Source organism: Lytechinus variegatus, chromosome 17, assembly GCF_018143015.1.
Source record: "Lytechinus variegatus isolate NC3 chromosome 17, Lvar_3.0, whole genome shotgun sequence".
NCBI classification, from domain to species: Eukaryota; Metazoa; Echinodermata; class Echinoidea; order Temnopleuroida; family Toxopneustidae; genus Lytechinus; species Lytechinus variegatus.
In genome coordinates, this window is record NC_054756.1 from 13,344,017 (window position 1) to 13,359,933 (window position 15,917).

The 15,917-nt window shown below is 36.3% G+C and overlaps 1 protein-coding gene across 3 annotated transcripts in view; it reads right to left on the minus strand.

Moving 5' to 3' along the window:
* LOC121431040 (transient receptor potential cation channel subfamily A member 1-like) overlaps positions 1-15,917 on the minus strand; it is a 47,482-nt gene that overhangs the window by 30,386 nt on the left and 1,179 nt on the right. For all 3 annotated transcript variants that reach the window (XM_041628503.1, XM_041628504.1, XM_041628506.1), the window contains exons 2-9: positions 13,768-13,943; positions 12,971-13,081; positions 12,410-12,518; positions 11,532-11,677; positions 10,593-10,729; positions 9,434-9,482; positions 5,392-5,592; positions 3,237-3,409 (exon numbers count right to left, since the gene is read on the minus strand). In XM_041628503.1, the coding sequence (XP_041484437.1) occupies positions 3,237-3,409; positions 5,392-5,592; positions 9,434-9,482; positions 10,593-10,729; positions 11,532-11,677; positions 12,410-12,518; positions 12,971-13,081; positions 13,768-13,943 (1,102 nt within the window). The remainder of the gene's footprint in view (positions 1-3,236; positions 3,410-5,391; positions 5,593-9,433; positions 9,483-10,592; positions 10,730-11,531; positions 11,678-12,409; positions 12,519-12,970; positions 13,082-13,767; positions 13,944-15,917) is intronic.

Here is a 15,917-nt window from a genome sequence, read left to right on the forward strand (position 1 = left end):
ACCATACCTAAAGAGTGAAGCATGGGTCATGAACAGAGATGTGATAAAAATCACGTTGTACAAACGAACTTCACAGACTTAAAAAAAAAATCAGTGTTTAGCATTATAGGTTATTACTTTGTAATAAAAGGGAAATCCCTTAAGGGGGTCGAGGTCTGCTCAAGGGCAACTTCACTCTAAAGTCCAATGATTTAAGATAAATCCAGATCGGCTGTGACCAGCCGAATATTAGATTTAGATTTAAACCTTGTTGATTTGAATATTAATCCAAAAGATTTGAATTTAAATCTTTGAGATTTATATTAAAGTTAATCCTTAAGATTTGAAATAAATTCAAAATTCGGATGATCACTATTCACAGCCGATCTGGGTTTATTTCAAATCCTTTGAATTAAGAGTGTTGTTTTTAATATCGGCAAAGTCGTAGTAATATGAAAGTCAATCAAACATATGAAAGAACTGAGGTGTATTTCTAGTATGTGTGGTCACAATATTATCAGTTTATCCAATTAAGTTAAGCTGATAATTTGAAATATCGTCAGAAATTGTTCTCAATTTGCAGTGATTACTTCATCCACGATTCTCTGGCGCTCTAGCTCTATAAATTAACGTAAACAGATTATTCAAAAAGCTATATTACAGCTATTAAGCTATAAACATTACCTTAATAGGCTGTACATGCACTGTTCCATGCACTATGTTTACCGATGAATTTTCGATAATGAATGCTAAATATAATAATGGTGGAGTTGAATTTCAAAAAAAAATGTCACCCTTTATTGAACAGCCTTCAAGGGAAACCCAAAAGTGATATTTTCTTTTCCATCAACTACCCATAGTCGTGAAATACGTGCTCATAATATTGTTTGTATGCTGTGTCTCCAAATATGAAAACTTGACATTTTAATATACTTTTTGTAATTTGTGCAAGGTGCGATGGAAAATGGGGTTTTAATGCAACTTTTGGGAGGTATTGCAAACAATTTTATTTCATGCATGAAGTTTTCACTTACGTATTAAAAAGAATACACTGCACACTTCATCTAATCTTCCCTTAAAAAAAATAGGGAATTGTTTTTCAAATTTACGGGGTTCATTCATTAGGACTACAAGAAATGATAAACCGAGGTTGATTTCATACTGGGATAGCGAAAGAGCTAAGGAAAACCAGATTATTTAACGAAACAAAAAATAAAATATGAATTGAAATAAAATGCCATGATCGATTAGAATGGGAAATCCTATATATTACCAGCGACACTTTTGATCGAGTAAAATGCCACACGAGTTACATGTCATATTTAAAAACCCATATGAGTCCTATATTATACACAATTGTGTGTTACATGACACACACGCAAGTGATAGATTGAATGCATGGCGTCGCACACTGTCTGTGCCATAGCACGTTTAAAATATTCTCTTTACAAAAGGAAGAATTCAACATGCCATATGACATAGTGGTTACTGGTTATTATTATTATCGTGATTTATTGACAGGCAAATTATCAACTATCCTTTAAATTTAGCAAAAGTTGCACTTGCGTGATTAAAGTTCAAGTCCACCTAAAAAGGTTAATGTGAATTAATAGAGAAAGATCAGACAAGCACAATGCTGAAAATTTCATCAAAATCGGATGTAAAATAAGAAAGTTATGGCATTTTGAAGTTTCGCTTATTTTTCACAAAATAGTTATATGCACAAGTTAATCACATGCAAATGTGAGAATCAGTGATGCCCTCACTCACTATTTCTTTTGTTTTTTTTATTGTTTGAATTATACAATATTTCAATCTTTACAGATATGAAAATAAGGACCAGCTTGACTAAACCAAGGAGTTACCAGCTGGTAACTCCTTGACTAAACCATACAAATGTTAAACAATGGTGATTCCACATGTTCAGGGAGAAATCAAACTTTGTTCACAGGGCAATGAGGAGAAAATTAGATTATTTTACATTTCATATGATAAAATACAAAAGGAATAGTGAATGAGTGGTGTCATCAATTCCCTCATTTGCATACTGACAGGGATGTGCATATAGCTATTCTGTGAAATTAAGAAAAACTTAATGTTTAAATGTCATAACCTTCTTATTTTACATCCGATTTTGATGAAATTTTTAGTGTTATTCTTGTTGGAATTTTTCTCTTTATATCAACTTTTTCTGGGGTGTACTTGTCCTTTAAGCATTGTGAAACACCGTGAATGCTTCTTTTCAATCCCCATTCAATAGGATTTATATTGATTCATCTGTAACGTGAGTCGTAAAGCATTTTTGGATAATTTTACTTTTTTGTAATGTACGAAGAAAGCAGTAACGCGATTATTTTTTTCTGTCTTATTGCCTATTTTGTAATATATTTCTAGTAGGTCTATAGTCATTACGTAATGAAATAAAAGAAGAAACAAACCTTTCCTTGATCTACCTGAATGACCTCAACACAATAATCAGCCAATAGCAAGCCGGGCTTCCTGTCACATGCATCCAGTCGTGTCAGGTGACAGCCAATGAATGGACCACGTGTTATTACGATGGAGCACTTTTATTTGCATTGCGGGTTGACCACTTCTTAACTATGCGGAGTGCAGGCAGGTGGGAGGAGGAGGGGAGGGGGGCTTAATCCGTAACGGAGACATGATTAGTCAAACGGATCAATCTCATTATGTGAAAAGATGAGAGGTGACATCGTTTCTTTTTTTTTAATTTCCAAATAAAACTTATATTGTTTTGAGAGTGTCAAGCAAATTCATCAAAAAAAGGGAACTTCGTTTTTTACTTATTACATTGACAGTTCTTATCACGTCTTCGTTAAGGTGTCACTAAGTTCGTGCACTCGAATGGCATGACTGGATGAGAATTAATTTTCATCGTATGATGGCAAGTAGCATATTCCGTTTGATAGGCGAATTGGGTATTTTGTATGTTTGATAAAGACACCAGTTTCACCAATCTCGTATATTATGTATTAGGAAATATATTTGGTTTGGTAAATGTTTTGAGGCCAATTTGATGTCAGTAATGAAATTCTAATTCAGCTTAGTCGTCGCTTCAAGTGACGAAGTTTTGGCGACTCTTTTCATTCCTGTTCATATATTAAACTCAAATCATCACTTTCCATCCTACGATAAAACAACTCCCTACCAGAACAGTGCGGGAGGGTGGGGATGGGGGGGGGCTGTTAGATTTCGGAAGTATGGAAAGGATAGGTGTGCCTTACGTCATGCAATACCTGGCTGCGAAATGAAGAGGTGATTGTTTTTCTTTGTTCTTCAGGTTGACGGTAGCACCGAGGTCGATAAGGCCTTGGACAGACTTGATATTGCCCTGTTGGGTGGCGTAGTGCATCGGTGTACAGCCCGAACAGTCCCGCTGGTTAAGCAGTTCCAATGCTCCTTCTTTCTGCTTAGAAAATGATGTGAAGCGAGAAGGAATCGGGAAATTCATAGGAATATATAGACGATTACAAAACGTGGACCTGCCGGAACTGAAGGTACGTGATGATTTTTTTTTCAAAATTAAATTCATTGCATACGTCTCAACCGAGGAGAGCCACTACTTTAAAATTTGTTCTCTTCACAAGAATTTTAATAAGCAAGAAGACCACTCCCTCCTTTATTGTCCCTCTCCGTCTGCACCCCTCCCCCCCCCCCTTGCTAGTATGGCCTAATCCCAGTTCACTTCAGTTTAGATCTGAAATTCTTACACATGTACCTGTACTTTACGTTGACGCGACTGCCCATGAACAAACTCAAGAATCTCGACATGAAAACGCCAGGAGAATAGTTACTATCTAATCAGCCATGTTATAAGACGTGTTAGCACTGAGGTTGATCTAATACGTGTAATCTACCGTTCATATATTATGTTCCTATGACGTAATAATCGAAATTGACCGAGCGAAAGCATTGAGCCTATATAGTGTCCACACGAGAGATGAAATGATAAAAAGTAAGATAGTGGATACAAAAGTATAACATGTAGACGTATACCCAAGGTGAAAACTAGAAACAAGGAACTATCTGAACATGAATGTGAGGTAATGGCTCATGAGCTGATACACATCATCAGTGCGATGTGACTAGCGCTGCAAGATAGTCATGGTAGTACGAGTTTCGTTTACTCTTGGTAAAAGAAAAAGGACAGTTCAAACATGAAGTTATTCACATTCGAATGCTAGACAAAGTCATCTTCACAGCTGACATCTTTTTATTCGTGCTAAAAACTAATAAATAACCAGAGAACACACGCATAAAATAAACCAGATAAAGGCTCGAATAATCCGACGCTTTCAATGTTATGTCGTGTGTTTCATAAACCCTTTCTCCCTTTCCCAACATCGTCTCAACAAGGTCAAGGAGAGCGAGGAGGGGTATTATCCTATTAAGGTCTTAAAAGGTTTGTTCCACATTCTAAACGTCTTGTGACGTGTGAGAGGGTTTTGGAGACAGGATTGCACTGGAGATGCAAGATTTGATTCGGCCTGCTTGTTAAGATTAGGATCAGTGGTGAAGTTGGGGGGTGTAAGGGGGGTACGTTTCCACTTACGATACCTATCATCCTCTCCCCCGTTACCACTACCACTCGATATGAATATGATGTGTTTTCATCAGACGGCAAGTCAGAATAAGCACTCTACACTGCAAAAAGTCCGGTGTTGATTTAACACCAGCCAAGAATCTATATATGTCCACACCAGAGAGGTATATTGAAACAACACCAGTTTGGAATCAGAACGATGCTGTTTTGATACTAATTGGTTTTGTATAAACACCTATCTGGTGTTAATCTGGTGTTAGACTTATACCAAACCGGTGTTGTTTAACACTTCTCTGGTGTGGACATATATATATTCCGGGCTGATGTAAAATCAACACAGGATTTTTTGCAGTGTATTAAATGTCATATTGCAGATATTAAGTCCTCATTCTTGTCCGATAGGGTAGAAATATATCCAAAGCGCTCCGTCTAAACGATCTAAGCGCTATACAATGGCGGAAATTAATATTATGAGGGCTTTCTTTAGGAGACTGCGCTTAATAAATTAAATCCAACTTCAATATACAATTAGTGGTTAGAGAAAAATATAATGATTACTGAACATGTGTAGAAGTAGAAAGTTTCTTCAAAAAATATGTAAAATACCTGGCTACGAAACCAACTGCCTTCCTTTTTGCATTTTAAGACAATAGGGACCTGTAAGCAACACAAATCTCGTAGAACATTTTCCTTTTACGATTGATTACATAGATCGCAGTGTACAATTAATCGTACATGTAAAAACATCAAGCATACGATTAATCCCTAACCTTTGTGTTGCGGGACCCAGGTGAATGTCTACCAATTTTCCCAATGGCGATGCTTGTGAACTCCTGAAAAAAACTCACCTTGAAAAACTCCCTACCGAAGAAATCCAGATTGCCCCCGTGGAGAAGCGCCAGATGTAGTACATTTCGCTTGTCACAATCTGTCTGTGTAAAGTCTGCACCTCGTTGGAGCAGCGTACGGACTGCGCGCCAGGCACCTCGTGCAGTAGCGAGAAGCAGAGGTGTACGGCATTGTCGATCCTTGGCATTGTAATCACTTCCCTAAAAAGTAAGAAGATCCATAAAACGAGAAATACCGGTAATGGTATATTGTAATAAAGTATCGTTAAATTAATCGATATTTCATTATTTAGCGAATTGATAATACGAGTTTACAAAGCAACATGCTGCTTTTTGTAGTTTGTTGGATCGGAGAATAAAACGAAATGATAAAGAAAACAAAATTATTTAAAGTAGATGTAGATACAATTGGGTAAACTGACAATCAAGTATTTTATTCATGTGGGACCAAAAAGGATATATATTTGCATTTCCTATTATTTCTTTCCTTTCAGTCACATATCTATCGAAAGTAATGCAAAATTTGCAAATGCACATTACACGTCAGCTGTCTACAATAACCACTTTGTTTCTGGGTTTTTTTTTTGCTTTCAATTTTATTTGTCTATGTCTTCGCTATCTGACAATATTTTTCTCAATTTTTACCTTCATTTCTGGCCCGTAGTCTGGATATCCATTTAGCTCTTTTCTCTATAATTCTTTTCTTTCTGCTGCATTGGTCTGATACAATATCAGTGCCCCCCTCCCCTTCAAAACACTTTTATTCGCCATCAACTTTTGAAATTTCATCCTACTCCTTTTCCCCTGCTTTAAAGGGGAATGAACTGTGTGCGGTTCCTCATGGTCTGTGTGTTATAGATACACATACGTTTTCAGATATCTTCTAATACTACAGAGAATAAATTGACCTATAATTGTATTTGTATAGAGAAACCAAAATGCTTTGAGAGGAAAAATGATAATTTTGCTACTTGGCAACATAATTACTGCGGTATAAATGTATTGAGTAGTTAATCTGCGTGTTATCATTCAAGTGGGTCTGTATTACTACTGGACTGTACAAGCATTATGGGTCAGGAAACTGGGCAGGTATGAGAAGTTGAGGACTCGAGATGGCGCTATTGGTTGGTATATTCTTTAAGTATTCGACGGAAGAACTTGACCCCGCTTTTCAGGTAATGACAAGTGGTAAACATGCAAGACTGCACACGTACCCCCCCCCCCCCCATCCTACAGATCTTACCCGGAGAGTATTAGCTTGCCCCTCTCTGTCCAGGTGAGTATACATACGGTTAGGTATCAACGGACAGCTATTTCCCCTCTAAGACACGCAGTGTAAACTTTCCTTGCTCATCCAAATACTAGGATCACGTAGAATGAGCTGGAACTACAGACTTACATTCTAAGATTGATTATCACATGGTTTGTTTGAGGGGAACAGTGAAATGCGTGGCTAACCACTTGCCATTTCCTTTCTTGTAGGTCTACAATTGTCCTTTCTATTGTGTTTCAGGAATGTACTATTCTCTATTATGTGGTAATCTTAATCATTTACTGCATAATGCATCACAAATTTGTGGTTTAGGTACTTCATGTTGCGATCATCACAATGACTGGAAAAAAATAGAAACTTTATTTAAAATAAATACTGAAAATTTCTTCCCTTAGTGCTGGATTGAGATACTAGTATTGCAACGTTTCATTGTTATTAAATGCAGAGTGTGACAACGGAGAATAGATACGGGATGAAGGTTAAGATTTGTGAAAAAGTATGCGAGAAATATAAACAGGAATTTTGTCCGGATATCATATTTTAGTAGATCAATAAAATTTTTATCTGAGGTAGATATGAAACGATTTTTGCGATTTTCCAACGTAACGTTTCTGTCAGTAGAAAATATCGACGTTCAAGTGGGTATGGTAATTATGGTTGTGACGGTGAAACAGTGGGTACGTGGGTTTAACCAGTGGGTGTAATAGTCTGGGAGTAGGTGTGGGTTTGATAGTGTGGAAGTACATGTAGACGTGTAGGCTTGACAGTGTGTGTCGGGTATTGTAGTATGGTCGTAATAGTGTGATTATCTACAGTATGTGTCTCGGTGTTTGTTTGGAGTGATGTTGAGTGTGGGTATGAAAATATGGGAGTGAATGTGTGGGTGTATAGGCGTCAGTGTGTGTCGTGTGTGATAGTGTGAGTGTTGGTGTACAGTGTGTTTCGTGGTATGGACTTGGGAATGGTTGTGGGTGAGATAATGTGGGAGTGAATGTGTGGGTGTACATGCGTGTGTGGGTGTGTGTGCGTGTGTGTGATTGTGTATGAATATTGGTGTACAGTGTGTTTCTTGGTATGGCGTTGGGAATGGTTGTGGGCTTGGTTGAGATAATATGCCGGGGAGTGAATGTGTGGGTTTACATGCGTCAGTGTGTGTTTGTGTGATAGTGTGAATATTGGTGTACAGTGCGTTGTTTGGTATGGCGTTGGGAATAGGTGTGGCCGTGGTGAGATAATATGGGAGTGAATGTGTGGGTTTGACAACATGGGTGTGTATCAATGGTGTGCGTGTTAGTGTTTAGATGGTGAGTGTCGGTGTACAGTGTGGTTTTGGGCGTAGGACTTTCTGTTCGTGTCGGTGAGCTATATACTTGCGCAAAGACGACTCAGATACAGATATAGAAAAAGACAGTGAAAGAGGGAGCGACGAGAGAGAGAGGGAAGAAAAAAGAGAAATAAATTGGGAATAGAAGGTGAGCCTGTATATTATCTATGAGAAAAAATAGCACACAAAGTATGCCAGTTCAACGGAAAGGTTAATGAAACACCCAGGATTTATTCATTCAATGGGAATGTATAATACTAAATATGACTACCAGATTCTTCGAAAATGTGATTGCGCGCACGCCTTGATGGGGACCAACATCTCGTAACACTGTCTCCTTGAGGGTAATATGTCCGTAATCCTGATTATGTACAAAGGTACAGTGAAAATCCAATTGAATCGTACGTAGACAGGGGGCTAGAAGAAATATCAGTTCAAAATATGGCAGACAGCTGTAATCCTATAACGTGTAAGCGGAGATGCTGTGTGGGGGTTATTTCTTTGCCCCGGGACTATGTTTCTTTTCAACATGAGTTAAGTTGCCTCGCGGAGATGCTGATCTAAAGAGTGCGTTGACAAGTCTCTGGCATGTATTTACTTTCTCGGCTTTGTAAGCGTGTCTTGGTTCACAAATTGGACGCGATGATGAAAAGAATAATTATGTATCGTCTTTTTAAGGAGGGAATTATGCATTGTGACAACTAGTTTTGTTTGTTCTCACATTCGTTACAACGTGAATGTATAGGTTTTAAATCGATTTGGTAAATTTATGTCAGAAATTTAATCAAGTAGTGGTATTAGTAGTGGTGGCAGTATGTACATTATAAATGACATCAATATGAATGAAAAAAATAGTAATGATAACTAAAAAAAATTATATTAGTGATACTGATGATAAAAATGGCAATAATGATAATAAACAATTTTAGTTTGATCAAACTTTTTCGAAACCCGTCGTTTGTGGTGAATACAATGCGCTGTTTAAGCCATAAAGAAAAAAATAAGGTTTATTACCCCAAAAATGTATTCATCAATATTTTGCTTTAATGAAAATAAAATGAAGTAAAGAATGGCATAAAAATAATCTATGTGTATCAGGGATAATGATTAAACTTAATCATAGTAACTGAACTAACGGAAAATAAAATCATACTTACGTTTAAGTTTTGGACAATGTACATGTACCTAGGATTTCCATCATTGTGAATATCAATTACTAGATATTCTCATTAATCTACGTCACTGGAAATCCTCGGGAGGAAACGGCTTGGAAAATGGCGGCACAATGAACCCCCACTCTCAAAGCATGCCTATATTATTCTTTTCCACAAAACTAAATTATTGATCTGAATATATTCATGACGATAACCACAGATTATTAAAGCTAGTCCTGTACCTATATAAGACAGGAAATGTTATGAAGTGTTACAGAAAATGGTTCTTACCTCATTTATCAGATACGTCACCACTTCTGCATGATCAAACATGGCGGCCCTAAGTACAAAAACAAAAATTTTATATTTATTGAAAATAATAATTTCTACTGTAACAATCAGTGGGTCTATTTGTGTCTTCATTTCTGTCAATTCTTTAGACTATTATAAAATGTTATATGTCTTTATCGATGTCTACCACATTTTTACGCAAATGCCGATGAGCTATAGCTCATACCTCACCACGCACGCACACTATGTATCTAAAGTATCTATCTATCTATTTTTCTTTATCTATTTTTTGACATCTATTTTTTCCTTATCTCCATTCCTCAATTTTCATATACTCCTTTTTCAAAAAGTTTCACTTCAAACTTTGAGCATGCTAAAACTTTTCTTGTGTTTTCTTATTTCATAACATGAAATCAATCTAATACGAATTGACAGTTCGGTTATCGACAAACAAATTATACAAAAGTCTAATTGTCTATTAAAGTTCTCATGTAATATTTTATTCTTAACATGCTTAATGGTCATGTTGGGTAAAAGAGTGACCGCTTCGCCATTAACTCAGTCAATATTTACAATGCAGATCAAATAAATCTGCTCGCCATGCAAATGTATCCGCTTTTTACAAACCAATTTAATTAAGGCTGGAGTAATATAAAAACTGTTGAAAATTTGGTCGACACTTCCAATAATCACTTCGAAAATTTGATCAAGTCAACTTAATTTGTCCAGGTATATTGGAACCACCTCCATTATACTACTACTTTCCACTGATTCAAATAAAATTCAATTGGAACTTGATCATTCGATTACTATAAGCATAATTTAACCCCTATGGAAGGCAACCTCAATATTATGTATTTTCAAATGTAATTTAAGTCTCAGACTTAATTTTGCGCAAATTTCTAAGAAATGGCATCACTGAAAAAACTTAGAGCTTGAGGAATATGATTATTTGCTGTATCATGGATAATTATCCCATAAAAAAGAAAGTTGCAGTATCTTAACAGTACAAACAATTTTGAATAGAACATTAAATTTGTGAGAGGACTAGGGGATATTTACGATTTCTAATTTCTACTAGTATAAGAGTTTAAACAGTGTATGCAGGTTTAATCTTAACTTTTTTTTAACTTGTCATAAGGTGTTCCAAAACACTTACTTGTGTAAAGGTGTTTGGTTTTGTACATCCTTGAGTCGAAGTGATTTTCTGTTTTCATCTTGAGAGTTGAACATGAGCTGGACCATATCAAGAGCGCCTTGAGATGATGCTAAGTGCACTGGCGTTGACTTATCAGCCTAGTAGTAAATAGGATAATGATAATTTTATTCCATTAGGATGACAATGCTAATATTGTGTTGATTTCTTAGAGAGGCTTTTAAAACTTAGTTCTAGACCGAGACGACATTGTTTTTTTTTTTAACTTGGAGTCGTCTGTTGTCCCATCTGACTCTATGATGTGGGTCTAGCGATGTTTAAAATCACTAAGATCAAACAAGATTTACCAGCAACAGCAGCAGCAACAAAAACAACACCATCATCACTGCAGTATCGTCATCAACAACATCATTAATACCACAACAAAAACACCATATCAAAGAAATTTGACGTGTTCTCTTCCTTCCATCTACTCTGTTCTCATCATAATTGATTTCGCCCTCACAATACTAGCGTCATTATCACTTTCATCGTCGTCTTCATCGTCAACACACCGGGACCATTGGTTTCAGTTCTTCATATTCCCAAACACACTCCAGCATAGCGGCACATCAGCATTAACATCAAATAGAGAAAAAAAATAAAAATCATTAGTGCTTCGATATCAGTGGTGTCATCAAGGTCTTGTTTTGTAAGGTTATTCAAAGACTATTCTGCCTTCAGCAAATCACATGCTAGCATTTGAAGGAGCTTATTGCATCAGTCAGTGAAAATAGCTTACAAAAGTTTTCATCAAACGCCCCCTGGAGTCCCTTACACTGGAGGACCAAGGGACCTAGTGTTCTACATTTTCAGCGTATACACTCACTCTTCATCCAAGGTCACACTTAACAGCACATCTTACATGACTTTTGAAGAGGCTATATCTGCACTGATAAGTACCTGTTGTATATCAATTCTCGCTCCGTATTTAAGGCAGAGTTTAACTGCAGCGAAGTCCCCGCTGTTGACGGCCGAATGGAGGGCCGAGTTGCCCTCCTTATCTGTCACCGTGAGGAGCGATGACCGATCACTGCCTGGCCTCTCCGCTGAAGAGATGAACGGGGAATAAAAGAAGCCATCTTAACTTTGCTAATGGAATGTATTGTTACGGAGCAACTTTTTAAGTACGCCGTATTCATGATATTTGACTTTTGAGATGTAATAGAGCGCGCTGTGTCCTATAAATATAGGACTCAGATACTGCTATATTGCAATGAGAATAATTAAGTTGATGTCACCCTCCCTTTCCCCCACCCTGCGGTCAAAATTCATCAAAGCGCCCGCCTCATTCATGTCAATTTAATTTGGAAAGTGTTACTGAATATCATTCAGTATCACTGGCGTAAGCCTACAGACGAAGGAGGGGTGCTCGGGGCATTGACCCCCCCAAAAAATGTTTACGACCAATAAAAAGATCAAAGAAGAGGAAAAAGAGGGTGATATATTAATATTACTTTCTGAATACTAAGTCAAAATATGTCACAAAATAATATTGGACTTTTGTCATTATTGCCCGATACGCCATATTCGGCCCCGCAAAACATTTGGACCATCACGCCCCTGTGCAGTATATTCAAAGAGCTGATCCAAGATTTATTTGAAATAGACTCTTTAAAAAGGCATTTACAAAAATTAGAGAGAACACCACTAGTGAAAAGAATTTTCTGGTACAGAATTGTATAAAGGCTACAAAATGATAATAATATTTCCCTATTTTTTTCATGATCAGCACGTGAGTACCATTTTTATAGAATTGGAAGAAAGAAAACTGCCCTTACATTCCACGAAGAGAAGTTCCATCACCCTGGCAGAGGCATGGGTAGCAGCAGCATGGATCGGGTAAACGCCATTTTGGTCGGGTCGAGAAAGAGCTGGGGTAAATTCAAGCTGACGAAATAAGCAAGAATAAGCATATATCAGAAATGTATTTTGTAAGCCTGAGTATAAACCTAATTATGTAGAAAATGGTAAAAAAGCAATGGCACTCGTGCCTCCTTTTTAAGACTATCATATTCTTTTTTTTACTGAGGGGAATATGCCTCACATATTCTGAACTTCATAAGAATGAATCCATAAAGTTGTCTCGAATCTGACTGATTTATAACTCAAACAACACGATAGGTTTTAGAATAAAAGTATAGAGTTTGTTCGATATTTCAGGGTCATAAATAAGACAAACCTGACCGATGCTGGTACTTGTGAGATTAAGTTCAAGTTCATTTAAAAAATACTTCATCTACATAAGCCTTACTGATGTGTATCCTTTTTCTTACGATTTATTTTGCATTTGGATTATGGAACACATGTTGTGGCTATTATAATTTTTCCATGTTACTTACCAGTTTTCTTGCGGCGTTCACACTATCTCTAACTGCGCAGTAATGAAGAGGTGTCTGACCCAACTCTCCCGAACAGTCTATATCTACCAGTGGTCGATGTTTGCATAATGCCTACAAATAACATAAAATGTACAATATTGGTTTGTCTGTATATCCATTCTAAATTATATGATTTACAAAATTCTGAATGATCTTGTTCGTCTAAAAGAAATGCGTGCAGATACATCAATCGAAATCACATCATCACGAAAACTCAACCTTAACTTAAGTCATCTCATTGTAAGTCTCACTGTTTTAATTAAAACCTAGATCTAGTAGCTAAAATTTTTGCATCTGTGGCAAACTTTGATTACAGAAACCATATGAAATAACTCATCTAATTCAAATCGCTCACAGCAACAACTAATATCAGACTATTTTGTTTAAACAATTATTCTTTTCCTTTTGTTTTGTTCAATCAATCAGGACTATACATAAATTATTACTGTTTTTCGTTTGACAATCAAAACTTAAGTCAAAAGGCGACTTGAAGTCTGTTCAAACTTAAATCAAACTCACGTTGAGCACGACTATCCACTCAATTTCAATTCAGCTCAAACTCGACTTAAACCCAACTTAATCTCAATTCAATTTCGACTGAAACGCAAACCAAAGCTCAACTGAAACTCAATCTGAAGTTGACTTAAACTCAATATACATCAACTGAGTCTAAGAAATCTATAAACCTGACTTAAACCTAATACAAACTCAACTCATATTCGAATGAAACTCGACCAAAAACTCAGCTCAAAACTTACATCGACTGAGTCTGCAACATCTAGATCACATGCTGTATGCAGAGGTGTCATACACTGATGGTTCATGGGGTTCGGACTGATGCCTTTGAGTATGAGGAAATCAATAGCTGCTGCCTGGCCCTTCTCTGCTGCCCAGTGCAAGGCAGTGTTTCCTTGACCATCAAAGGCTTCCAATTCTGTAAGGATCATAGTATTCGTCATGGGTGAATACGCATACACCCTAGGAAATTGGAAATTCAACTAGGCGGTGTTTAGAATGAAGGACTAACTCAATCATTGGAGTGCGATTACAATTCCAATTAATGTCATTATAAGGACCAACTTGTGTTTTTGAAGCACAACAAGGCTTTAATAGCACCATTACCATGAAAATTTGTTTAGAGTACATGATTTTCTCCGCCGTAATTCGTGTGCTGTATATCTACTGCGAATGAGACTAAGTGACAACGTAATATTTATGTCATTACTATAGGACCATAATTAATATAACTATCATTTTGTTGTTGTTGTTATCATCATCATAATTATTGTTTGAAAGAGGGATAGTACTTTAATTTTCATTCTCGATCTGAATTATGTTATATATAAGAATTGTAAGAGCAATTACATTTGACATTTACATTTGGTTATTTTCTCTTTAAGGATATTCATAGCGTAGAATGATAATAAATATTCCAGAGTGTCTCTGTAAAGCTTTGTAAGGCACGCCTACACCTATTTAAAGGCTGATAAATTCTGTTATTTCTGAATAGAGATTGGTTTACAATAGACACGTAGTGGCAGTGAAACGAACAATAGGACTAGTGTTGTTGTTTACATTGTTAATGTCACTGAGGTCATTCAAGAATCTTCTAAAATTAGACTGCTCTAGAAATTGACAGAATGTTCTTTTTGTAGACAATACTAAAAGCTTCAATAGTGAATAATTTGTATATAAGCTGGCAGTTTCTTCATGGACATCATCATATCAGATCAGAACTCAGAGTTTCACACCAGACTCTATGTCAGGGCATAGTGTATTTCCAACTGGAATACAACATTTATCTTCTGTGGAATGATTTGTACGCCATCAATGAACTGTTTGCAGTTACTTTGAGAGAGGAATTTTCAGTTCTCATCGATATCATCAAGTTGTTTTAATGAACGCCTTTCAACTCATTGATTGTTGAAATTGATTGTTAATCATCATCAACATCGTATCCACAGACATTACAACTCGTTTAATACAGTGACTCTTGTTATTCATCAGATTTCACTTTGCATTATAATCAGCACTTCCATTGATTTACAATGCTATGTACTTGTATGTTTAGATTGTCACTTCCCACTCTAAATTGTTTTATGTTAATTGTTTCTGATGTTAAATAGTTTGTATTTTGTATTTTTGACGTTGAATGTTTTTTGATGATATATTTTATATTTATCTTGACATGTATTTTAAACTGCAGGGCGCCTTTCTAAAGCAGTTTTAAGAACTGAACAGGCCTACCCTGCAGTATAAAATAAATAAAACAAAATAAAATAAATAAATAAATAAATAAATATAAGATGAATATTTATTTATATTTTGTTTAGTGATCTATATATTTCCTGTAATAAAAGAAATGGATGTCAAAGTTAGAACTAAAATTTTCATTGTTATTTGTTGCAGTATCGTAACAATTATCTTACATTACATGAGATGGCAACGTAAAGATATTTCGATCATCTCAATACGTGTATAAAATAACTTCAATATAAGTCTTCATACTCTTCAATCATCCTCCGTCTGTGCCTGTTTGATGACACGTAATTCTGAAACCTCAATCGCAAGGGTTATCTCGTTTTTTTTCTCTCTCTCTAATACCACCACCAAAGCTTTGATGGCCAGTACCAATCTCGAATTGAGACCCATTTCATCTGCATATGTTCTGAAAGGCTGTTCCCAAAATATCTATCTGCAAAACGCACCTGCAATGCGTAGTTGTGTCAGAGCTAGAGTGATTGAATGCGATGTTTTGATGTGTTTTTCCTGTGATTGTCCATATGGCCTGCACTTTGTGACATTTCAAACATACATTCGTTGATGCAACTTTACTCGGTGACGAATCCCGTTTACTCATGAATTTCCGATTGTGAGTCGCAGACGCCTGAACAATTACTTCTTAACA